The 27,640-nt window shown below is 31.0% G+C and overlaps 2 protein-coding genes across 3 annotated transcripts in view; one reads left to right on the top strand and one right to left on the bottom strand.

Annotated features, from left to right (window-relative positions):
- Positions 1-422: 422 nt before the first annotated feature.
- On the bottom strand, positions 423-9,326 carry LOC130894373 (probable ATP-dependent RNA helicase DDX27). Its single transcript, XM_057801150.1, has 3 exons — positions 9,119-9,326; positions 7,724-8,204; positions 423-2,060 (listed from the first exon to the last, which is right to left on the bottom strand). The coding sequence occupies exons 1-3, from the start codon at positions 9,215-9,217 to the stop codon at positions 475-477; spliced, it is 2,166 nt and encodes a 721-aa protein (XP_057657133.1). The 5' UTR covers positions 9,218-9,326; the 3' UTR covers positions 423-474.
- Positions 9,327-9,481: 155 nt separating this feature from the next.
- LOC130894374 (activin receptor type-1) overlaps positions 9,482-27,640 on the top strand; it is a 33,265-nt gene continuing 15,106 nt past the window's right edge. Inside the window, exons 1-7 of one of the 2 annotated variants that reach the window (XM_057801153.1) lie at positions 9,482-9,655; positions 10,229-10,784; positions 14,374-14,679; positions 16,094-16,316; positions 17,149-17,336; positions 20,040-20,265; positions 21,837-21,991. In XM_057801153.1, the coding sequence (XP_057657136.1) occupies positions 9,595-9,655; positions 10,229-10,784; positions 14,374-14,679; positions 16,094-16,316; positions 17,149-17,336; positions 20,040-20,265; positions 21,837-21,986 (1,710 nt within the window). In that variant the 5' untranslated portion in view covers positions 9,482-9,594 and the 3' untranslated portion in view covers positions 21,987-21,991. Of the gene's footprint in view, positions 9,656-10,228; positions 10,785-14,373; positions 14,680-16,093; positions 16,317-17,148; positions 17,337-20,039; positions 20,266-21,836; positions 22,283-27,640 lie in introns of those variants that run through there. The other variant, XM_057801152.1, reaches the window with a different exon arrangement.

The raw sequence follows: 27,640 nt of genomic DNA, 5'->3' as shown, positions 1-27,640 counted from the left end.
ACAGGCGATGGAGAATTGATTGGATATATTGAAAGTGCCATTCAGTATCTTTCTCATTGAATTAATTTTCGCGGGAGAAGATTTATTAGTGGAAAAATTTAGTATAAAACAGGTAAGTCAAGTTATTAGATTTTAGTTTACATTCAATCTCTGAAGATGATAATATGGTTAACGAAACGCGCCCTAGACTGTGTAATTTTGAGTTTTCGTGTAGTGGTAGTGTAAACAGTATGTTCAGTATGGATATCGCCAACTGTTCCAGAAATTCTAACTTAATTACTAAAACACATTACCCCTATCTCAATGCTATTATATTATCTGATATTTCGAGTCTTCCATGGGATGTTAGGTCATATCCGGCTCGAAGGACCAGATAATGTAATTGGTGTAGCGTTGGTGTAGGTATCAAAATAATTACAAACTTTGAACAAAAATTTTTATTACAAATATACAAATTATGTTTTTCTTAATATATTATCGTTTCCTTTTTTGTGCAGCTTTTCCAAATACTTTGCCTTTCTTTCCTGTTTTATTATCCTTTCCTTTTTTCTTCATTTTTTGTTGGAAATTACTTTCGTAACGCAGCTTTTTAACTTTCTTGTTTGAAGTATCTACCAAATCGGAGAAATGAGATTTCCTTTTTTTCCCCACGTTTCCATTACTCTGGAAACTTTCATCTCTAACTGTATTAATTTTCTTTTGTTTTTGTTTTCTTTTCGCCAATCTCGCCTGAACTAGCGCTACTTTATTCAGTTCATTGTTTATTCTATCTTCAGAATCGTTTTTGTTTTTTCCTTTCTTTTTAATCTTATTTTTGTCGGTCACATTTTTCAAACTGAGTTTTTGTTTTTCTTCTTTTCTTTGTTTTTTCGTTTGGAACCACGGACGTACTTCCTGTTTTTCACCTTTCAATAATTTTTCAGCCCGATTCGCTTGATTTTCAGTTTTACTCAACAACCTCTCCTGATATTCCTCTTGTAAAATTTTATTTATTTCATTTTCTAGCGATTGAATTTTTGTTCTATATTTTTCTAGAATATCAGGTGGAATTACTCTGCTTTTTACTGGATTTTTCGCACGTTTGATCACCTCTTTCACCATTTTTCTTTCCTTTTCTCCAGCCAAACTTACGGATACACCCGCCCTTCCTGCTCTAGCAGTTCTACCAACCCTATGGATATAATGCTCAACGGTAGCGGGCATAACGAAATTTATAACCGTTTGAACTCCTGAAATATCAAGACCTCGAGCAGCTACGTCAGTTGCTATCAAAACGTCAACTTGTTTATTTTTAAATCTTTCTAAATTTTCTAATCGTTGGGGCTGCGTTAAATTACCGTGTAATTCAGCCACTTTAAGTCCTAATAGACCCAAGAGTATATGCAAACGGTGCGCTTGTTTCTTAGTTTGAACAAACACCATACAATGTTCCCGGAATGTTCTACAAACAAGAGCTGCTAGTATCGGTTCTCTATCAGTTTCTTTATCGGATCTAATTCTTATAAACTCTTGCCTCAAATTGAAAGCCACGTCTCTATTGCTATCGACGAATAATCTAACGGGTTTACTAAGAGACACCGCTGCTAAACTTTCTACTTCTTCTGTCATAGTGGCAGAAAACAACATCGTCTGCCTCTTTCTGGAACACTGTTTGATAATTTCATTCATTTGTTCGGCAAAATATTCGTCCAACATACGATCCGCTTCATCTAAAATAAGTACTTCTATCGAATCCAAACTGAACGTCGGGGTACTCTTTAAATGATCTATTAATCTACCAGGTGTTGCTATAACTATGTCGGGACTTTTTCTCAAAATATTTTCTTGGGTTTTAAGGTCGAGACCTCCCACAGCTAAGCCAACCTGTATGTCAGTAAACTGACATATTTGCTTAGTTACTTGGTATACTTGAACACCCAATTCCCTAGTTGGTACTAGGACTAACACTCTTATTACTGGAGTGCCATCAGATGGCCTGTAAAGAAGTCGTTCTAGAGTTGGTAACATGTAAGCGGCTGTTTTTCCTGTACCCGTTGCAGCGCAACCACATATATCTCTACCTGAAAATAAAAAAAAAACAACGAAATTAATCACAATCATATACATGGTGGTCCAATGAAAGGTACCTACTCTTAATAACAGCTGAATTCATAACTTTCGAAAGAAATGGTGAAACACTTCGAGAGTGATTTCAAGAAAAACACATTTTACCATATTATTGATTATGTAAAGGCATCTTTCCACCCATATACACTGTGCCCCAACAAAAAGTATTCATGCTAAATAGTTAAATAGATAACTTTCTAAAAAGTGGTGGAACACTTAAAACTGATTTCAAGGAAAATACTTTTATACGTAGCATCACCTCTTTTTCCATCTAGACAGCAGTATCCACCCTATCTACTGAAATTATTTAATATTTAAATGAGGCTTCAGCAGCCGTTGCAGTAATTTTATGTTAGAGTGAACACAGCGGAATACTAATAAGTAAATCAAACAATGAATTTAAATAAATTAGATAAGTGTTTACTAATAAATGTTAGAGAATAATTTAGAACAGATCGGCTTTAGGAGAAACCGCAGCACCGAACTGTAAATCTTGATAATAGTAGAATATACTGCTCAAAGTTTCAACCAGAAAGAGTTTACATGAGTAATTTTCCCATACTTCTCAGACGAATCTCGGAAAAAAACACTACTAGAAGAGAAAGAAGCGGAAACATCAGATGACGTGACGTAGATAACATTAACGAATGAGTATTACAACGGAAAAACAATGGACTGGTAAAAATAGCAAGAGATAAATATCCAATTGAAACACAGGATTGAGATCGACCACGAAAGAGGTGGAGAGAGGACGTTAGAACCAGAATGAGTAAATATATCGAAGAAGGAACATGCGTTTAGAAGAAAGAAGAGGAATTCATATTGTTACATACGCGCTCACTGAAGTAACCCGTGGAACTGACCCTGTTCTATTATATTGATGCATGTTAAAGTTTGGCGAATGCGTAGGGTACTTTTTGTTAGATCTGTTTACCTATCTTTTGTTACATGTCTACATTATGTTGTGACTGTTTTGCAGAGAAAATTTCCAACAAGAAATTATTTTTTGTTTGCAGCAAACTAGCGATTTCCAGTAAACAAAATATCTGGAAAGGGATAATAATATTTAAATTAGGCTCTAGCAGCCGTAGTAGTCAGTAAATAATTTCGTGTCAAAGTGAAGACAGCGAAATAGTAATAAGAAAATCAAACGATGAATTTAAATAAATTAGATAAGTGTTAGTAGATAGTTTAAGCTTTAGGAGAAACAGCATTGAATAGTAAATCTTGATACTAGTAGAATATGCTACTCAAGGTTTCAACCAGAAAGAGTCCACAGGAGTAATCTTTCTAGACATAAGCAAAGATTTCGATCGATTATGGCACGAGGGCTAGCTTCTGAGCACTTACTTCAAAGAGAGGAAGTTTCAGGTGAAGGTTGTAAAAAAAGAAATCGGAAGAAGTCAGAAAGCAGCAGGCGGAAGTACCGCAAGGAGCTGTGCTATCACCGATGTTGTATAACTTATACACAGCGAACATCCAAAAAAAGGAGAACACCATGACAGCGCTATATGCGGACGATACCGCAGTAGCAACGAGGTGAAACACATCACGAAAAGACTCCAAAAGGCTGTTAACGAAATACATAAATGGTGTAAAACATGGTAAAGCGACAAAAGCCGTTCTTTACAAGAAAAGAACGAGAAATCAAAAATCAACGACGAAGTAATCCAGTGGACAAAAAGGCCAAATACCTAGGCGTAACATTGGATTAAGGTCTTACTCTCAGCGAACACGTGAAAAATACAGAGTGAGACAAGCCAGAGCAATACTGTACAGATTGATCGGTAGAAAAAACAAGCCGAAGACAGATACAAAACTCAGGTTTATCAGGAGTATAATAATACAGATTATGCAAATCGAACGCAACAAAAATAAAACAGGCCAACAAAACAACGCTGAGACAAGACAAGACAAGAATGACTTTCTAAAAAGTGGTGTAACATTTAGAACTGATTTCAATGAGAATACTTTTATACGTAGCTTCACCCCTTTTACGATCTAGACAGTGGTATCCACTTTTTCTACTGCAATAATTTTTTAAGAAAGCAGTGGAACGGTGTCTCAACGAAGAGTGCCCACCCTAATTCACTGCTGAGGTGAAAACTTCCTAAAAAGTGATGAAACACTACTGATTTCTAGAACATACTACACCCTAATACCCCAATACATATACACGGTGTCTCAACGAAAATTATGCATAACATCAAACCTCTTTTTATATATAAGGTGTTTCAACGAAAATTACCCAGCATAGATATCCGCTGAGGTTATAACTTTTTGAAAAAAGTCGTGAAACACTTGGAGCTTGATTTCAAGTAGAATAAAATAAAAATAAAGCTACAATAAAAGTTTTAAGTGGGCACCTTGCACATCTACACAGTTCCGGAGTTTACGGAAGATATTTACTTGAACTTGGAAGAGCATTCTAAGATTCTGCTTTTAGCGTCACAATATGAGGGTTATTCTATCTATAGTTTCGTTCATTGTATTTACCGGTGTTGCATATACCAAGCTTTTAAAATATCTCCATCGTGCTTGAACCACATGTATCTGCGAATGTTTAAGAGGAATATCACATAAAATGGGTGGGAAATCGATTTGGAGACATTCTAAGTATAGCTGACCATTCAGGTTATTATCAATATTAATGTCCCGAGTGCATGTAAAATTGTCGATAATTTAATTTTGAGAAATTATGAGACAATTTGACATGCACGAGAGGGCATTTTGGCAGACTATTTCCTGAGAAAAATTTAATTTAAAATAAACTTAATTCTGTGTTTAAAATTTGTTATTCTTTAAATTATAATAAGAAGTGGTGGAAGCAGCATAGAAACACCATCGTCGGCCTCCAGTAAAGTTGTATATTCTAATTGCATTTTCAATAATTGTTCATTTTCTTAAAATATAAAATTAAAACCAAATGATGTTTATTAATCCTAGACGAAAATTTGGCACTAGTGCAAATTATCGATAATTTGCACTAGTGCAGTATTATCGCTGAAATTTGATCGTTGCTAGGTAAACATAAAATATTACAGCTTTTTGGTTGGCTTAAATTTTTCGAAGGAAATAGTCAAAAAAATATAGACCAACTAAATTATTACCTACTATTGCTGCCCCCACATTTACACAAAATCGATGTTGATTCTTTATTTGGATTGTACAGTGAGGATTATCATCTGCCCGTAAATGTAAATTATGGGAATTTATATAATCGTCTCGTGAGACAACATTCTAAATATCCTCTGTAGACTCCGGGTAAGATGCCCACTTCGAACATTTTTTTGTTTCTATTTGATAAGTTGTAGGCTAACCAACTAAATTTTTCTATATTTCAATTTTTTTCTTATGTAAATAACACGATGTTCGACAATATGTAGTTCAGTTAGAAATATTTGATTGTGTTTTAATACCCCCGTAAGTATTTTCAATAAATAATTACAATTTATGATAATTTTCTTCAGAATGTTTCTTTATGGCGAACGGTTCCTTGTCATGTACAAAGATCTAAAAATCTACATACCTCCTAAACCATAAATTTCATCGAGTTAAATAAAGAATAATTTTTTGTTAAAAAATCGATTGAAAAAATCATTTTAGCTATCTTTAGATTGTACAGGTTGTCCCTGTAATGCTGGGGCCACAATAGCGGCAAACGTCAATGCCCATTAGCGCGATGATTTTTTTACCCGCTAAAGTGGGTGGCTACACTCAACATGAATGCCCATCATTGGCGGTAGAAACTGCTTTAATTTTAGTTGAATTCAAGCAAGATGGACGTTGACAGAGCTCTGTATTTCATGAGTGTAAATTTTTATTATAAAGACTTTTTAATTCTGTTTAAATTTCTTTTTCATTTCTTCAATAGTTGTTTTAAAAGGTAATCATTCCATTATTCGTCACCAAGCATCACTTTGCATTCCAGGATTCTTGAAACTTTTCGAGTTGTAGATCCCATAAACATAGTTCTGTTTGTAGAATCTCGAGAAACGCAATTACTTTCTTGTTACTCCACTCCATAGTTTTTTGTACGTAATTCAAAGACGAACATGTGCGATCTGACAAACACGCACACTGTCAATACGTAGTGTGGCCGCTATATGGTATTAATTCTTGCGTTAATTTCTTTGATGTACCGCCACTTGAGCTATGGCCTAACGACAAACGGCAATGTTAATGCCGTTGTTAAATTATCACGTTAAGTCGTGGCTACACCTACGGTTAACGTCCATTATCGCGATAATTAATGGCATTTCTCGTTAGTGTGGCTCCAAAGTAAAAGTTACGAATTTTTCAACTATTGGACATAAGCCGCCCTTGGCATTAGGACGTCAAACACACTTCATTAAAAATTCATAATGTTCAAATGTATAATTTAGAAAATATACTTATGTAGAAGTTCTGATTTGGCAACTTTGAAGGCCTATAACTCAGAAACGAGGCGTTGCATTAGACAATTTTTTTATGTCACAGTATTATTTTCACGGCACCTAGTCACTTCCGAACTTTTTGCATCAAGTTCAGGTCTAGCATCATTTTTAAGCACATTTATAATAAAAAAAATTGGAAAAATTGTTCTAACAGAATATTTGCTATAAATTTTATTAAACATGGTGACCACAGAGTTTTTAAAATAAAAGTCCCTGACTTTTCCAGATCTAATTTTAAAACTGTTTAGTTTAGTTTAGAAAATATTCGATAAGTATGATTAATAGATAACTGTATTTAAAGAATATTACTTAGAAGAAGTGTAGTAAATAAGAAATTACCTTCTATTTTACTTATATTTATTAAAAAAATATGAAAAATTAACACTTTTAGCACAAAAAAACGAAATAGCATATGTGATACATATATACTCTTTTCTTTATAATACTATTATTATAATTATTCATTTTCATCATCTATGGATGAAATATCTCGATGACTAGTTTCGACAAGAGCTTTCTTTTTTTCTAAAAAATTTTTCAATTGCTGTTTCTTTGAATATTTATTCTTATTATCAAAGTCATCTAATTCTTTATCTTTATTCATTTTTTTAAAATTTTTCTTCATAATGGCTTCTTGAATTCTTAATCGACTGAATCAGACTATTCGATATTTCAATATTTTCAATGCCAACATTTCTCAATTTATCATAAATTAATCTTTAGGCGATGAGCAAATCTTCTTGAAGATTTTCAATTAAGCAGTCTTTATTCATAGAAAATCCTCGTTCAAGAGATGAGTTACCATGAAAAAATGTAAAAATAACTTTTATGTATTTGGTCAATTCTTTAAAATCATCTGGTGTAGCCATAATATTATCTAACCACAAACAATTTAGTTTTTTATCATCTGACTTAAAATAATCGCTCAATGATCAGCTGGTATTTTTTACGCACACATTTTCGAAAGATAAAACAGATGGTACTGAATAGTACAATGAAAAGTACGCTAGACGGTATGGCAATTGCATGCGCGCCAATTTTTCAATCAAACGAAAAAATTATAGTAGTTGAATAATTTTAAATAATCCTAATTGAAAATTTTCAGTTTTTCCAGATTTTTAGAGAAATTCCCTGACTTTTCCAGTGTTGTGGTCACCATGTTAAAATGAAAAAATTCTCACCTAATAATGCCACTGGGATAGTAGCAGACTGAATAGGCGTGGGATGTACAAATTTCATTTCAGCAATAGCTTTTAGTAGAGGCCTAGACAAATTCATTTGATAGAAACTAATATTATCTTCCACACTCAATTCAACGTCCTCAAAAAATGTTTCATTGTTATTTCCATTCTCCACATTAACTTTTTTCTTTTTCTTTTTTTCCTTATGTTTTATTTTATCAGGTTTCAGTTCATCATCTGATAAAGATATATCAGACTCTACAGCATCATTGATAGTTTCACCCATATCTGCAGGTTCTTCTGCAATCTGAGGACCTCTAGCCTTTTTGATTTTGTCATCAGTTTTCTGTTTTGCTTTTCTCTTGATATATTTAGTGAGATCATTCCATGTATCTTTGTTATATTCCTCAGTTGAGCTGACAAAGTTAAAATCTGTGTCAAAGTCATCTTTGCTTCTAGTTTTTTGTTTAGATGGTTGGAACTAAAATGGGACAAATAATATTATATAGTATAGTAAAAGCACCAGGCAATGTATAATTCTTCCAATATCAATTGCAGAAGACAGTTATACTAGGAACAAAAAATAAAGAATCAAAAAATGTAATAAACGAGAAATGAAAAATAATTAGAAAAAAAATAATGTGAAAGACAAATAAGAATAATAAAAAATTTGAAACAATTGTGAAAAAAATGAATAATGGTTAGATGAAAAAATGGGAAAAAATATACATCTGAATTGGTAACTAAACACTAACAATACTGTACTATCAAATGTAAGGTAACAAATTCATGTATAAAATACTAACAAGTGATAATATAATTTAAAAAAAACACTAGCAATACATAAAACATTTGTCTGGCCTTTTGGCTCGGTCCAGTGCCATCTTCCTAGGAAGAAAAAATTTTAAAAAATCTGAAATATAAGTTATATCCTTTCATGTATGAAATTCCTATGAAATATTCATATTGATACCAATTCTTATATAAACTAATGATTACAATGTGATAGAATATATGGAAAAGTTTCATATTAAGCTTGGTTTATGCAGTCAAAATTAAAAATTAAACTAACAAATTAAATTACTAGTTGAAAGACACTGAAATGGTACTTGTAGTACATGCAGAAAATTAACAGTACATTTAAATTAGAATTAAACTATGAGTTCCTCAACTAGTTCTCAGTTTTATTATAAAAATAAGAAAAAGCATTGCCTGAAGTCAGCAATGTCCTTTAGAAGATGGAACATGATAGACAGTGTCTGGAGCTTTCCACATTTTTATGACGAAAAGGATCTATACAAGGAATTGTATTACCACCAAGAAAGTTTTTTAATTTAGTTATAATTTTGATTACATAAATTAAGCTTTTGATGGTATCAAATTATAGGATTTTACCTCGACTTCTTCATCACTATTTTCAGACAAATCCTCCACTTCTTCGTCCTCTTCGATAGTCCTTATGATGGTATCATATTTCTTTAGCGTTTTTATCATTTTACAATAGATATTTTACTTTTTTAACTTTGTTGTACACATAACCCAACTTCCAATAAACACACGTGAAGCTGATGTATTTTGTGTCACATATGACAAAGGGAAACTTATTTCATTTGCTACATTCACAGCGTCATCTATGGTTACATATGAAGCTTGTAAAATGGAAATTTATGAAAACGAAAATAAAATTCAATACTATTTATCCTCACATTTTTAAAAATAAAAACTAGATAGTATTGCATGTTTTTCTCGATTTCCGCAGTTATTTTTTCATAAATAATGTACAATATTTTCGGTACATATATTTTAGAGCAGATTTTAATATTGGTAGAAGTGAACCGATCTAAATCTGTCATTTATGTCACAAATGGATCATGGCTGCTAAGAATATAGCCAGTTATTTGTTTATTGTTTTAATTATACATCAAGCTACAGGTAAACAAAAAATATACGGCTTTAAATATTGCCTTAATTCAATCACTTTACAATATATAATGATCTTCTAATAGTTTCAATACTAACTTGGTTCTTAGAAACCAAATAACCATTAAACAACTTGTTTTGCTTCTAATATATATGGAAATTGAAATGTCCTTAGTTTTTTGCATTAGCTAACTCTATTTTCCACTTAATGTATTCAATATACTAAACTAGAAATAGTGTGTAGTTCCTACCGTGTACAACTGTTACTGCTAAATAAATTCTACTTGTTTTGCAGTTTGTTCAAAAGCTTGTATTAATAATAATAATAATAATTTTTTCTACTATTTACCATTACTTTTCTATAACTGCATACTATCATTTTAAGTATACTCGTTGAATCACAAGCTTTAATTGGTATTTTGATTACTTCTGCAGTTAAAAAACAGCTTGAAACGTAATTTTTTTCATAAATTAAAAGTCAAATGTTAATCATATTGAAGTGTGTAGTTTACTCTATATCATTTCCGAAGTTTATACATACACATTTTATTTTTGGTACTACTGAAAAATTCATACCTATTTTAGGAGAGGTTCAAAGACAACCAGAACTAAGGGAAGATTCAGAAGATGATTATGACCTAATTAATATAAATGATCCTGGTGAACCTCCTCCTCCTGATCTCATTACTAAACAACATAATCCAAATTCCTTACAAAATACAAATGTTAAACGTTATAAGTGCCACTCTTGTGAACCACCAGATTGTTCTAAACCCACCATTTGCCAAAATGCTGTTCAGTGCTGGAAGTCCCGTGTTAGGGAAAGTAATGGAGAAGAAAGTATTACAAGAGGGTGTACTATCTTGCAAGAACAGCTTCCTCTTTATTGTAGAGCTGGTTCGATAACAGTCCAACACAAACGACACGCAAGTGGGCAATTCAAAATAGATTGTTGTATAGGAGATTTTTGCAATGACGGAGAGTTTCCTGAATTACCTCCAGTGGTTGAAGAAAGTAATCAATACAAAGAATCAATATTTTACGGACTGAAAATATTTGCGGCTATTTTGGGACCTTTGGTCTTGTTTGGTACTATTGGTATTATTATTCTTTATTTTATGAGAAGATATTATAGAAACAGGTAAGTTCAGTCATAGTATTTGATATTATACTTATGAGAGGTAACTGTTATTGTAATTGTATTCTTTTTAAGAAAGTTATGAATAATGTTCAATTAACATTCATTGGACATGGTCAATAGGAGAAATTACTTAATCATTATAATGCAATTTTAACATTAACCCCTCAATGCAGCTTTTTCTCAAAAACCCCAAAAAAGTCAATTTTGGTATACTGTGCTTTTATTCCAAAAAAAGGCTATATTTAACTCTTTAATAAATAAACGTTGTAGCTCACAATCCCTTGTTTATGATAAATATTGATAAAACGGTTTTTTTCTTTGCTTTCAAATTATTTTTTCCAATTACATTCGAGTGAGAAAAATTAAAGCAGCATAAAATACAGCACTGCTCAAGTTAACTCGATCATACAAGTTAAGAGGTTAATTAGTTAGCATTAACAATAACTAAACCAACTTTTAATGAAGAGAATAACAAATGATTTTCTCAAATAAGGCAAAAGAGATATAAATAAACACTATTAAAAATCAATGTATTGACTGGGCAAACATAGGCAATACATCAAATAATATTGGAAAATGGTAGAAGACAGAAAATAGTGGATGAAATGGAGGAACGTGAGACCAGAACCTTAACCAGCCACTTAAAAAGGTAAAAAGTAAATCAAAAATTTACAATAAGAAGACAATAAATACAGATGAGGAAGGATAATGCTAAGGATAATTTTTGGAAAGGTAAAGGTCGTATTAGGAAGCTGGATAAGAACAAATTAGCTAGACTACAGATATAGACTAGGAATTCCAGATACATGATGAGCAAAAAACATGTTAGGAGAAAGTGAACTAACACAACTTGAAAAATAGCATAAGGTAAAGGCACCGATAATTGTTACAATTAGAATCTCTTATGGTATTTAAGTGTTTTTTTGGAAATCCAATAATTGACACCTATTATTCAGTTGTTGACACACCAGTAATGGATAAGTAATACCAATGATTGACACCTTATCACATATCACATTATCAGTTAAAGCAAATGGCTGCTACAGCTTAATATCACAGGAGTAAGAGGCTGGTTTGGCGGATAGGGGACTTTTTGGAGGTTTTTTCTTATACCATTGTAAAGCAATAAAATATGCCACCCAATTAATATTTCCAGCTCATCCGAGATATTGCAGTTTGCTACCATAACTTAATACTGCAAATAATCCAAAAGAATAGTTATCAAGTTAAATGACCGGGAGGTATTTCCATAAAAATATCATATATCATACCATCTTAAAGCAACAAATTAGCAACAAAATATGACAGCAGGCTCTTTTCGCTAGCTCCCTCCGTTAACGAGACCTTACAATTGGTTACCTTAAGTTAATATTATGGTAGGGGACCACTCATTTATTGGGAAAGGCTGGAACAACAAAATCAATCATCAAGTAAGAAATTTGGTACCAAATAGCAACAAATTATGAACTGGGTCTGGAACTTGCCCTCCAAAATGGCATAATGTATATTTGTAATGGAACCAAACGGTTTGTTTGCACTGACTATAGATTTATTTGTACTCTTGTGTTCATAGAAATCGGCCCACTGTAAACTTTTGACTTTAGTTATATATATTTTTTAAATATTGATCAGTTAAAAAATATGCTATTTTAAAAACAATTTAATATGCTTTAATGTAAATATAAATTTATTAAAACTTATTTCGACTTCCTATGTGAAATTAATACATTAAGCAAATTAAGCTTTTTTATAATTAACATAAATAAGATTATTAATAATTTAAAACTTAACCTTAATTTCTTAATAATAGGGATGACCTCCTCTTGTCCTAATAACATCTCTCATACCACTAGGCATAGATCTAATCAAGTTAGCTATTGTTTCTTGTGGGATGTTAGCCATTCTTTAACTGCAACAATAAGTTTTGGGATCGAGTTTGGGGTAGGAAGTCTAATTTTTTAGCTCATCCCATAAATGTTCTATCACATTTTTTGACTGCTCAAAATTGTCTTTCCTTGTTCTATTAATAATAGTTCCAATTATTATGTCAATATTACTTATACTGTCACCGGGAAACTGCGTTATGGAAGTTAAAATGGAAATATAACTTAAGGTACCTCACTAGTAACGACCTAAATGCTCAAATTCTCGCCCATCATTTTCGATACAAGCGTTTATTCTTTGAAGAGTAGATTGAACAGCAGTCTCAATTTCTGCTCTCGAAATTCTCTGAATAGTAGTGGGTCTAATTGCACAAACAAGGTCCTATTCACCTATCAGGGTAAGCATTATCTAAAAATTCTCTAACTTGTCTGGAGAAATACGCCGGACACACATCGTGCTGAAACAACAAAGACCTACGAGTAGCTAAATTTGAAAACATAAATAAATAGCGCCCTCTAGCGTATACGTTACTCATTAGGTGGTTTCGAAATTATAACTCTTACATTGGTAGAAAGGAGCTCTCTTCAAAAAGACTAAGTTTGCATAGATAGGTTAAGTAGAACTGGACTTACATGCGTTTTTTCATAATGAAGTTCCCGTTTCCCCCCACCTCTTATTTTAAGAGATAGACTAAAACTTGTAAAATCAAATATACACTGAATTTCTTGAAAAATCGATAATCATAGTTTAAATGCATCTTAATTAGGAAAATTTGTAAATTATTCATTTTACAATTTTTGGTATTTAATTACGCCCTCTAGCGGTGGACCTACAACTCTGGAAATAATTTCCAGGTTTTTCTCGAGGTTACTTTTGTTATAAATTTTTTTTCCCAAATCTGTACTATAAATGGTTCCCGAGATATGGCCGATAGCCATTCTTATTGGGACACCCGGTACATGCGGCGATCTTTCTCAGCCAGAACTAGTTCACCTCTGGGACATAAATAGAATGACGGGTGTTCTAGAACATCTTGGTCATTTTCTAGTAGATCAAGTGTTTATTGAACCAATGTCTAATTTTTTCTTTGGCGATTAATGATCGAGCTCTGTCAATTCATTCGTTCTAAATATTTTAAATAAATTTGTGGATATTCACGTTGAAATAACTTAAACGGCAAAGTGTTCCAATTGTAGCCACTAAATGTTTATTTGATATTTGTTGATTCGTTTTCGGCCATTCAATGAATTAGTAATCAAAAATAAAATTGAATAAATATTTGATAGCTAAACTGATACTATAAATCCTAATAAGTGTCCCTATGCTTAATTTTTTACAAAGTAACTTCTTACAGATCAAACCAACCTTAAAGTAACATACCTCGTTCCTTATAGAAAACAAACTGAACATACTACTATTTCTAATTACAAGCTCATACTGAGAATGCATCAAACGCAGTTGCCGAAATTTTATTGTGGATCGATTTCTACACTTGCAAGTTTATATTACATACCAAATACTATTTATACACCATTCTATTCAATAATTTTAAAGAATAATGATGAAATTCACTTCATCTACAGTGTACTTACTATGTAATAAAGAGAATAATTTAAAAAAATTTCTAAAAATTCATTAAATTTTTCAAAATCCATTTATATATAAATAAAAATACAATTGACAATTAAATAATTTGGTTTTATAGAATGTGTAATGAAAATAGAGATGACCCAGACACATATTATGCTACCGATGAACTATTGAGAGCTACAGCTGCTGGAGATAGTACTTTAAGAGAATATTTAGAACAATCCATGACATCTGGAAGTGGTTCAGGTTTACCACTCTTAATACAAAGAACCTTGGCTAAACAGATATCATTAGTGGAGTGTATCGGTAAAGGGAGATATGGAGAAGTGTGGAAAGGATTGTGGCATGGAGAAAATATTGCTGTTAAAATATTTTTCTCAAGAGATGAAGCGAGTTGGTCTAGAGAAACAGAAATTTATAGGTAAGATTGTTTTACTCAAAATTAATATCAACCAATAATTTTAAATACTTACTTATATTGATTTGATATTATGTTTTATGGAAAATTAGTGGAATACAAGTCCTCTAATTTAAATTATTATCCTTTCGCCAGGTGCTACGCCTGTCGTTGGACAGCAGACAGGTGCTTTCATTATTATAGGAAATGGAAATTTCCGCCGACTTTTGTGTTCAAGTTATTTTAACTAGTATTAATCCTCTACAATAAAAGCGTAAAAGTAAACCTCAGTCGTTCAATGAACAGTTAACAATGAAGGGAAAGTTGCCAACTGTCGTTGATATTCAAGTGTCAACTTAGTTGAGAATCTTTTAGCAAAGAAAATTACATTCCTGGGCACCTGAGGAAAAATATATTGGCTATTCATCTAGAATAATCAATGATGATTTTGATCATATAATGAACGTAGCTGGGATCAACACACAGATATTGTTTACTTCAGGGCTACTAACAAAAAATCCTCATCGAAGAAATATTTGTCTCTGAAATCCTAAAAACTGGTTCAATATGTGATGAAAAAACCTTACCGTTGATGTGAAAGCTTCTCTAAGCCTTCGTTATCAGAAAAGATCTGTTGAAGACGTTGAAGAGACTGCTACATCTTCAGTTGCAGTGCCCAATAGAAAGCGACCAAGAGGTTAGTGTAAGCAGTGAAAAACGTGAAATCGTGTGAAAAGTGTTCAGCATTTCTGTGTTAGAAACATTCCAAAATAATATGCGAAGATTATTTAAATATCATGAAAGGTATTCCTAATATATTGTGGAATAAATATATGATTTTATTTCAAATAAATTCATTTGTTGTGTATGGTTATGTTGAGGGATAACGCTTACATCATTGGGTTTATATTTACACTAAATACAATTTATATCAACATCACTTCTATAAACAATTCTATATACTACTGTAAAGTAATATTTTATGTGATTTATAATTGTCTATATATATTTTCTTTCATGGTCTCTATTTATCTGAGACTAGTAGTAAACAATTCACGCTTCTGTTCAATTATACAGATATTTTGTTCACATAAACTCCTTAACTAACTTTTAAATGTTTAACAATATATAATTTTGGTTTCTATCAACCTTGTCCTCGCGTCGATTCAGCTTTGTATGATCTTAGGGGTTAATAACCACCATACATTTATTTTTTCGTTAATTTATATTTTATTTTAACCTATAAAAACAACAATCTTTTACTAATAACAAATAAAATAAGCAGTAAGGGTGAATTAGGAAGTGAAATAGAATAGAATTGTGTGCTGTCCAGAATACGGTTAGCATCTGGTGGTATTGCAAAAGTCTAAATACCTAGCGGATCTGTAAATACATTATTGTAATACTAATCTCGTAATTTTTTGGTTTCATGTTTTAGCACAATACTACTTCGACATGAGAACATATTAGGTTACATAGGATCTGATATGACATCACGCAATTCGTGTACTCAATTATGGCTCATTACACACTATCATTCTTTAGGTAGTCTCTATGATTATCTTAATCATACTTCTTTATCTCATCAGCAACTAATGAGGCTGTGTCTATCTGTAGCTAATGGTCTTGTACATTTACATACTGAAATATTTGGAACACAGGTATGTAATACTTTGCGGATTGAAACTCTTTTAAGTGAAATATTAACATTATTATTTTTATGAGAAAATTTCTAACTTGAGTAACCTTACATTAGTAGCTCCCAAGATAAAGGGATAATTAGCACTACTTCCAGGGAATTCCACATCTATCTAAATTCAATAGTCAGCTTGGTGTATTTTTTCATGTTTAGTAGTTTCCTAAGAAATCAGTTTTATTGGAAACACTGGTATTCATGCTTAGAAAATATTGCTATTTATTGTTTGGTTTTAATATGATATTATCGTTTTGACGAGAAATAATTATTTTCAAAGTTGTTTTGAATAGTTTTCTTAATTATAAATCCACTTAAAATTTTTTTATACTTTTCATTGCAAGTTAAGTTGTGTTCAGTGTCTTTGTATGGAATAAAGTTCAGTATAAATTTTATTTCAGTAATTTTGTCAAAAATAGAATTTCTGTCCAAATTTGAATCTATATTTCTCATATATTCTAGCATTATTTCCAACAATTTCTTTCTATGGTCTTCCTCTTTTTATTCCTCCTTAACATACCGGCTATTATTTCTCTTCTTCTGTTTCCATATCATTGTTTGCTTAGATTTATGACAGATAATGGCAATTATTATGTTGGAATTTTATTCTGAACACATTGTTTCAACTACCATTACACCAATACTCACAATAAACCAGTTTACCTTCAGTCACTGAAGACGATACCTTGGTTATCGAAGCGTACGTCAGACAGTGTAATCTTGAGTGCTGGTGCAGTGGATAGTATGTTAAGTATTGTAATAGTTACTTGTTACGTATTGAGAATTAACATGATTTTTAGGGAAAACCAGCAATAGCACATAGAGACATTAAAAGCAAAAATATATTAGTGAAAAACAATGGTACCTGTTGCCTAGCCGATTTTGGGTTAGCTGTAACTCACTTCCAATCCACCGATGAATTAGATATTGGATCTAATCCGAGAGTTGGAACAAAACGATATATGAGTCCCGAGGTTCTTGACGAGACGTGAGTAATTAACCACTATAATTGAATCTGTCACTCACCAATTAATTACAATTCAAGCACCCAATCGAGCACATGATTGCACAATGCATTTTGATTGATTTAAATTTACATTTGTATTGCTTAAAACAAAATTTTCTTATATTATTGCATTGAGAGGCAAATTGGAAATATGCATTATTACTTGATAAAAGGGCTTGAGAAGATAGTCAAAAATATAGTTTCAGAAAAGTACTTCTGTAGTATTCGTATTTTTTATTAAATTAATCAAGTATCTTGTATTTCGTATAGGGCAACAAATAAACAATTATTTTGTGACATGCTTTCAAATTTGACCCTTGACACAAAACTTACCGAAGTTTCTTCCAATTCATTCTCGTGTATCAAGTTCATGTGTCCACGGGTTTCATGCACAAAATGCTCAATACATTGGAAAGAAACTATTGTACAATCTGTACAAAATCCGATTTCAGGAAATCAGGAAATAAATAATTGTTATAAGAAATTTGAGCTTTCACCAACTTTGGAAATTTAGAAATTTATTTGATTTATGCAGACGGTTAATGTTTTAAATTAAATTTTCACATTACCAGTCAACTTTAAGTACACAGTATATTAAATTGTTACGTTTGTGCTGATGTCTCTTACAACAGGGTGTTTAGGAGCCTTGAAAACCGGGAAAAAAGACGGGAATTTTGCAGAGCCGGGAAAAACGAGAATTTTCACTAATTTTGAGTGTGTCAACCAGGTATAGCTAATTGGTTATGGTTTAGCTTAAAAACCTTTCGACCGATTTTAAAAATCGTACCGAAACAACATTTTGAACCTCCTTCTTAACTGCACTCTTATGGGCACACGTATCTTTGGTTGCCTAACTTACGGGCTCTGATGGCGCCTGGTATTGACACCAGTTTTGGGATTCCCCTGACGCTATTAGGGTTTCATGCTGTTTTTTACAAAATTATTTTAAAGTGAAGTTTAGATTTGGTGCAAGGTTACCTGCCAATTTGCTTTATTTATTTAAGAAATGCGATTAAGGTACATAACCGAATATTTTATGTTTCATATTAGTTTTCAGGTATTGTAAGTCAGGGTTGTTTTGCTTTAAACGTTTTGTATGTACATTTAAAACATATATTTAAAAACATTTAAAACATATGTTTAAAAATATTTAAAACGCATAAACAGTCGTTTTTTTCACAAATTCTGTATCTATAAGAAAAAATCATAGTCAACCATTCAGCAAAACATGATGTAAACCATTCTTCTACTAAAAAAGTATGTAAATAAAATAGTGGGCAATAAAAAAAATTTTTTTCGGAGTAATTTTTAAAAAGTTGTTTGAGACAATAAAAATCGCTTAAAACATAAAAAAGAAATGTTGGTTGCTTTGATTTCCATCCAAAATTCTGTTCTGTTCGATGGGTGGAAAACATACCTGTTTCTGAAAAAAATCAGTCAATAGATAATAATCTACTATTGGTTGCACTAGCATTCTTTCAGTCTCTATCTGAAGAACTAGAAACATTCCTTAAAAATTTTGGTTGGCCCCTAACTCCATTTCTATATGAAGACCTGATTTCAGTTCTGAATAACTTAATGAAGTGGTTCGTTGCAGGCGAAATTTTTCAAAGCACTCCTATTTATAAAGACAGACATTTCCAAGAAATAACCAAACTTAAAAAGGAATGGCTTTGAAGTCATCGAGTCAAAGATGAGAACATGTTGGTCTTTCATAAGGATTGTAGAAACTGTTAGATGTATATGGTTTCCAAACTTTTGGAAAATACCCCTTAGTGTTCAAATTTACTAAAGCAATTAGTTTCCTTAATCCCTATAAGACTGGCAAGGATCAAGATCACTCTGTGCTACTGATGTCTGCAGTATTTGACTTTTTGTTGACTGCAAACAGATGCAACGCCACTACATTCGAAGAAGCAGTTAGGGCTTTTAGAGAAAAATGCTAAGAACATTTTTTGCTTAAAAATTTGTTCCTCTATCAATGTCCGCGGTTATATCAAAATTTTCATCTTCTAGTTGGGGTGAAATTTACCTCTATGGCAAAAGCACACATCGGTGTAGAGTAAATTTTGATTTTTGAGGTATTCCCCACATGATGTCAAAATTTCATTAAAATCGATTCAGGTTCATGGAAATCGAAGGTGAAAGCCTTGGTAACCTGGACTATATATTGAGGCTTTTACCAAAAAGGGACATACATTTTGTTATAATGAATATTAATTTTTTTTATAGATCAATTAATATAAATTGATTAAATAAGCGAATGAATATTAGAAAATATTATTAATTGATTACAAAGAAATTTTTTTATAATAAATGTTCAGTTTTTTTATAGATCCTTTAATATAAATTGGATAAATAAGTGAATGAATACTAGAAAATATTATTTTTTGATTACAATCAATACAAACAAATTTTTTTATAATAAATGTATAAATTTTTTGTAGATCAATTGAAATAAATTGAATAATTAAGTGAATAAATACTAGAAAATATTATTTATTGATTACAAACATTACAAACAAATTCCCCTTGAATATTTTGCTCTTCCACGCCTTAAATCATTGTACCAATTGTATCTAATTTCTTTCATTAAATATCCAAAGGTACATTTTTCAAATAAGAATCATGTTATAGAAGCTAATAAAAACTTAACAATTTTACATGTTGAATGTTATTTTTTAGGATACGAATGGATCATTTCGATTCGTTTAGGAGAGCAGATGTTTATGCTCTGGGATTAGTGTTTTGGGAGATGTGTAGGAGGACAATCAGTAATGGCATTGCCGAAGATTATAAACCACCTTTTTATGACGTTGTACCTAGTGATCCAAGTTTTGAAGATATGAGAAAAGTTGTGTGTGTTGATTGCCAACGTCCTAATTTACCCAACAGATGGGCCAGTGATACGGTATGTAATATCATTTCTAAAAATGATTTAGCATATAAAATCTCACTAACATTTTGGTAGTATTGTAATGTCCCAAATTTTTTTCGATTTGCCTTGGCTTCTTTTTGTAGCTAACTTGATCTACCGTATTTTTTACTATTTTATTATCCCCTATTCAATGTAGTTGACCCCTTATTAACTTATTGTTTCTCCTCAATGTAATCTAATATTTTCATTTTTTTTTAAACATTTATTTCTCACCTCTAAACAGATAACAATAATCTGGCATCAAGGCCTTAAATTATCAAATATCATAACAGAATACAAATAAATAATGTAATTCTAGTCTTTTCTATTATTTCACTCCATTTCTTAATAGCTTCTTAAGTTCTCTATACACAGTTTTTTGACTTTCCTTTATTTCTGACTTAAAAACACTGTTATATGCAGTTATACTTGCAAATATTGGAGAGCTTTGAGCTTTTTTGTACATAAACAATTGTTTCTAAGTGCTTCTTTTTTCCGCAGATTGTAATTGTAGTAATCTTGATTTTGTTTTAATTTAATATCAGTTTTTATTAGGTTTTTCTGTATTTTATGTATGAGTTCTATTTGCTCATTTTTTTTAGTTTGTAGATGTTTAGGAATGGATAGTCTTTATATAGTGAGTTACTAGGTGTGTTATATTTTTACACAAATATAATTTTGATTGCTTTATTTTGCAGTCTCTGTGATTTATCATTTAGTGCTACAGTGGTATTTCCTCAGCATGGGATAAGGTACCTTATATGTGGTTCAATAAAACTGTTATACAGAAGGTACCTAGCGTTAGCAGTCAACACCTAATATTCAAGACACTGTTTATATTATGTTTTCCACATGTAATTTCCACGTCAGATTTTCTGTAACTCTTAACCCTAAGTATTTCTTTCTAATATAACATCATTTATTTTTATTACCATTATCACCATTATTGATGATTATTTTTTCCAACCTGTTGTACAACCATATATACAGTTTTTTCTATATTCATTGTTAATTTATTATAATACAACCATTGATAATAACGTTGAAGATCACTACTAATATTTAGTGAAGATTGCACTTTAAAAGTAGAATGGAAAAAAACAGGTGCTGAATATCCAATCATAGCAGCCAGAGCTTTAAAAATTTTGGTATCGTTTGCTACTAATTATAGGTTTGAAAGTGGTTTCTCAACTTTGCTGACACTAAAAACTAAGGTCAGAAATCTTCTCAATGTGGAACATGATTTGAGATGTGCTTTAAGTTAGAGGAAACCTAATATAATACCAAACTTGTAAAAATGAAACAGTACCAACCTTCACACTAAAATTTATAAATTTATTTTATGTTTTCCGAGTTTTAGAAATTACCTAGCTTATGACTGTAATTCAGAGTAAATTTTTTATGTGCTATTTTTTTTTATGTTTAATAAAGCCTATCTAAGTATTTGTATATTATTTGATTTCAACGTTGGGAGGAGGGGTAAAATCAGTGACTCTAATTAGGTCATAACGGTAACAGACTTAAAAAGGTTAAGAACCACATCTAAAGAAAATTATTATTTTTAGTTACTAGCTGGGATGTCGAAACTTATGAAAGAATGTTGGCATCAAAATCCTAATGTCAGACTTCCGGCACTTAGAATAAAGAAGACATTATTGAAATTAGCGAGCGCAGATACAGTCATCAAAATGGAAGATATGGAAATTTGTGTTTGAGTAAGGTATTTTAACAAAGAGCAATTTGTTGGTAAAAAACATTTTTTAGATTAGAATACAATTATAGGAATGAACTGATAGAAGTTTTGTAATGTTTAAGATTTATATTTTTTCCCATCATAATTTCATGAACTGAATAGTAATAGTTAGAATTAACGGTCTTATTTAACAATTTAAACTATCTTTGATTCTTTCCTATAATTGTTTGTTAGACCAGAGCAGAAGCCATCAAAAATAATAAAAAGTGAAAAAAATATGGTAGGATAAAACCTATTAGGCAGAGAATGTAAAAAGAATGAAGGGAAAATAAATCGAGAGACGATCTGAGTTCGGGTAGTGGGTGGGGGTGAGCTTTTAAGGTAAAAATGTTATTTTTTATTTGTTTAAATTTGCACTTTGATTACTCAAAAAATGTACAAATATATGCTCAAATTGTCATGGTTCTGCAAAATGCTCCAATGTAAAAGACAAAAACTATGAGGGAGTTGGTGATTCAGATGAAAGTCTGGATAAAGTATCAACGCAGACTAAAAATAATAGCGCAATCTAAAGATTATGAAACGCCATCGAAGAGACAAAAACTTATAGATAAGTAATTACAATTCAAGATAAGATAATTCTAAATAACAAGTTTATTGGATTTAAAAATATTATAATGCATAACGTAATCAGTATAAAGTATGTAAATTCAACATTACGACTTACTTTTATGAGATTTTCTATGACATAAATGTAATAAGAATTTAATAAATTAACTATTTTACTAAAAACAATGGCAGCAGTCGCAATTTTTACATGAAATCTCCTTTAAATCCAAACTTTAATATTTAGAACAACTATTTTCGCATGGTTTTTGCAATCTTTATGTTCTATAGATTTGCAATTTTTGTCGATTATCAATATAAGATATATAAGTAATAAAAGTGTAAATTTTAATAAATAGCTCAAAATTGTCCATAATGAAAAAGATATTTAAGATTCGAGCTTTTTTGGTTATTTTGCATTTTCTAAATAATTTTCCATAGTATTGTATATTTTTTTATACCATCAGAAAGTAGGGATTTCAACAAACAAAAACCCACCACATTAAAAAAATAAAAATAGGGTAAAAAAATAAATATTTTAAATCAGAACACTTACAGTGTGTTTAAAACATAGAACGGTAAGTTTTTAACAAATTTCGTAAAAAAAATTGTTTTAAAAGATAAAACATGAATAAAACTAAAAACAATAGTTGTAGATCTTTTGATTCTTTACAACTCTACCATTCATTTTCTGTAGAACTTCGAGTTTTGGCAGAAATAAAAAAACATTTTTTATCCAGAAAAACTCGCCACCACCCACTACCCGAACCTCTAATAGATTTCATTCTACTATAATTTTTTTCAGTTACAAAAATGATCGACCCTGGTCTATGTAGCATTGTAGAATCTACAATTCTAAAAGGTTTGTTGTGATATGGAACAAATGATTTCCATATTTTTACAGTGGTCATGATTTTTATTAGTAAATTATACTAGAACTGAACGATATTATTTTTGTTTTGAATTTTAGACTAATGCAAAAGTTGAAAACGGTGAAAATAGAGATATAATTCAAGAAATACGCGCGGTAGATCATCAGATTCAGAATTATGTCTATATAAATGTAAATTCGGATGGGTGGAAGTCTTCCATCAATCAAATCATAATTTTTGACAATTCAGTAGAAATAATTGTTATGACTAATATTCCAAAAGTCGGCCTTTTACTAATTGGTAGTTGAAAAAGAAATTAAACGCACCAGTTTAATTAATCTAAATATTTACAATATAAACACAAAATAAAACTAAGTTACATTGAGATAATAATGAACACCTACAAATTAATCGAATATGACCTTAACATAACCTTAATTTGCCGTATTTTTTCCATAAAAGTTTGTTTTTGCTGGAAATGCATAAATAAGCTAAGCTCATACCTCAAAATTGAAACAGAAAAAAATCAGTAAAAGAGAATAAATGCATATAGGTAAACCCTAATACCGCGTAGGCCCTCCTCTACTTCTTATCACTGCGTCGCGGCATGCTTGATATCAAATGTTCAACAAAAGCTTGGGGTATATTCTCACATTTTCAATAGCGACCTCTATGAGTTGGTTGTGATTAGAAACAGAGAGACTCTGACTTCGAATCCTTTTTTTAAGATAGTCACATAGATGTTCTATTAGGTAGCCATTCTAATAAAGGGATATTGACATCATGTAAGTATCCAATAACCTGTCTAGCCACGTGAAGACGGGCGTTGTCCTGCTTGCTTAAAAAAATTCGGTTCAATGAACGGAGCAAAAGGCATTACATATTCGACAATAATGTTGCCTAAGTAATATTGGGCACATGTAGACCTCGTACGTATAGGGACCAATTCCGTAAGAGCATCGAAGCGAATTCTTTCCAAACCATTTTAGAGCCACCACCAAAAGGCACTTAAGGAGAGATATTACAGTTGGCAAACCTTTCTCCTTGCTTTCGCCAGACACGCTCACGTCCATTTGGAGCTTAAGGCTAACTCTAGTTTCATTGGAGAACAGAACCCATTTCCAATTATTGATTTAATCTTTCATATCCGAACTTCATGTTCACTGGTAATCAAGAGTTTTTTAGCTGGTCTTCTATTTCTTCCGCTCCATGTAAACGTCTTCTAACCGTTAGAGACGATATTTCAAACATTTGATAATTCATTTCATAATTCATCCTGGTCTTCGATGGTACGAACGTATCGACGAGTGGAGGGGACAGGAGTGCTAGCAATCCACACTCTCCATTTATTATGTATTCATCCCGTCAAGTCCTTTGACTTATCCGAAAAATCGACAGGGACGTGAGCGCACCGTTCACATTATCGCACTCGCGTTCCCTTTTGTAGAGAGTGTGGATCGGGCATAAAATCCAGCTTCGAGATAAACATTAATTGATCGTGACTTGATATTTGGGGTCGTGCTTTTAAAAAAAAGCGCCCGATTTAGAAAGATTTTGTAATTTTTGCATATTCCGATTAAGATTACTTGAAAGGTTGATGTGATTATACTTTTATACTTTATACTTTTATGCATTACTTGAAAATCCAGCTCTCAAAAGAGCTACTACGACCTCCTTGGTAATATAAAAATAGAATAGGATTGCTTCTATTCTATTAATATTATCCTTGATTGATGTTAAGGAAATATCATAATGCATGTTTTGTTAACCATCATTTGCCATCCGTAGATAAAAATTGCTACCTTACCAACTACCTTATCATGTAAATGTATGGAATAAGACTAACAATTTTTCCGATTAAGAGCTTGATTCCACTCGACCCCACTTTCTTTCCGCTTTTGACATTATTTGACAATTCACTTGCGGTCTACCGTGACGTGTTTTATAAGGTAATACTGAATAACATAACAAAACCAAAGGAGCTCTATTTCTTTAATTTGAGTTTTTATCAGTTTCATATTAAGGGTCGTTATGATGTTTTGATTATGGATTCTATCTGTGGCTTTAACTTCAGAAGGTGTCAGTCCTGTACGTTGAGGTGGTTAATAGACCTTGAGCGTAAACGTTGAGCTCTGCCGTTTTGCTGACTTCTGTTTTTCTGATATAAATCCTCTAATTATGGCATGGTGAAGCTTTCTGATTGAAAGGTTTGGTTGGTGTAAGAAAATAGAATTTTTCCACCATAGAAATTAAATATTTTTTCAAAATTCAAATAATTCCCTAGAATGCAGGCTAATCTCGCTACAATGAGAAACAAAATGATCAAAGTGAAATTAAAATAGTAAATTTATTAATTAGAAAAATTTATAAAACTTGTTCCTGATAAATTATTTGCCGATATTAGATGAATATATTTCAAAATAATTTTTATTTTTCAATGACGTTATTTGTACTAAGTAATTTTAAACATTTTTTTACTTGCTCTAAAAATTATATGTCCACTTGAACTCACTGCATATGGATTTATTATTAAAATTATGGAAAGTTATTCTTCTTAAAAAGTTCTGCATAGTGTAATACTTCAAATACAGGCATCACTTATCAATATTGTTCAGTCGTGTACATGTATTTTTAAAAATATGAATTATATTGTATCTACGTTCATTTTTAATAATATAGAAAATTGTTATATATATATATATATATATATATATATATATATATATATATATATATATATATATATATATATATATATATATATATATATATAGATAGATATATATATCCAAAAAGGAAACAAGTAACTCATTTTTTTATCAAATATTTGATAAGCGCAATCACAATTTAACATGTTTAACATTATGTTGTATATTTTACTGAAATAGTGTCCCAATTATATAAAGAATTATTTTTTTAGGATGCTACTCTCATATTTCATTATAATTTACAATTGTAAATATATTTTAATGATAACTACTTTTGTTTCTATAAAAATTGAGGTTACTCCACTTTTGAGCGAAAAACGAATTTTTTAACATACATATGACTGAAAAATTTCAATGATTATAACTTTTGTTTTACATAATGCAAAACTTTTTTTTAATTAATAATAATATATTTCCCATATAGTGCAAATTAAAGTGGATGTATTGTATATTCTCTACTGACAATCAATATTTAGACTATATGTGAGTTATTAATTTTTTTTATTCTCATAGTTTTCATTTTTTTGTGTTATAAGTTGAGAAAAACAAGTAATGAATTTTACAAATTAATTATAATTCAATGTGCCAAACTATTGAATATGTTCTAATATGACTAGTATGTCGAATTTAACTTAGCTCTAAGGATTTAATTTAGTTTACTGATTGTCGTTAATGCCTTAGTGCCATTTTCACTTTATTAATACGTTTTTATACTCATTATTGTTAACGTTTTAGAAGTAACAAAGTAATACTTTAAATTGTAAAATAATTATATAGGTTTCTCTTATGTATAAAAAATGTTTCCCAAAGTTGTATGATCAATACTTTCTAAGATGTAGCAGGTCTTTTCTCTTAATCAGATACTCAATTCACTTATCCCCTCGTTTACACTGAAAATAGGTTCACGGCAAAACCATGTAAAATCAAATTTCTGATTTAGTCATTTATTTAAGTAAAGATTTTTTAAAAATCCACCTATTGAACTCATTATAGATTAGAATCAAAGAAATATTCAAGGAACTTAATGTGTAATGAGTTATTGGTTGTTATCAGTCTTTTTCCTGATTTTCATGATGTCACTTTCATTGTTTGAACATTTCTGATGCTGAATTTCTGGAACTGTTGTTAATATTCATACTAAACACACAATTTACTAATGGCTTATCTTTAACTTACCCTTTATTATTATAAGCTTTTTATGTCTCTAAATTAATTAACCAGTACCAAAAAATGATTTTCTTTAGCGTTTATTCAACCAAAGGTTAAGAAATAAAACTCTTACAATTTCAATTATCCTTTATTGAAAACAAACGTAAAAATCAGTCCTTTTAAAACTAATAATAAACATTTTAAAAATCTTGAGAAGAAACAGTCTTCTGTAATAATTTACTGCACAATTGATGCTTTATTAGCGTAGGCTGGACGTCTTCTTTTGCGTTTCATGCCAATAGGAATAGCTCGTACCTCTGTAGGGGGTTGGACATGCTTAA

The sequence above is a fragment of the Diorhabda carinulata genome, chromosome 5 (genome assembly GCF_026250575.1).
Source record: "Diorhabda carinulata isolate Delta chromosome 5, icDioCari1.1, whole genome shotgun sequence".
NCBI classification, from domain to species: Eukaryota; Metazoa; Arthropoda; class Insecta; order Coleoptera; family Chrysomelidae; genus Diorhabda; species Diorhabda carinulata.
This window is presented reverse-complemented; position numbering and strand designations above follow the sequence as displayed.

Coding starts and splice junctions, on each gene's coding strand:
- LOC130894373 (XM_057801150.1), bottom strand. CDS start 9,217: ATGATAAAAACGCTAAAGAAATATGATACCATCATAAGGACTATCGAA. Junction 8,205..9,118: donor ATAGTGATGAAGAAGTCGAG/GTAAAATCCTAT, acceptor GTCCCATTTTAG/TTCCAACCATCTAAACAAAA. Junction 2,061..7,723: donor TATCCCAGTGGCATTATTAG/GTGAGAATTTTT, acceptor TTTTATTTTCAG/GTAGAGATATATGTGGTTGC.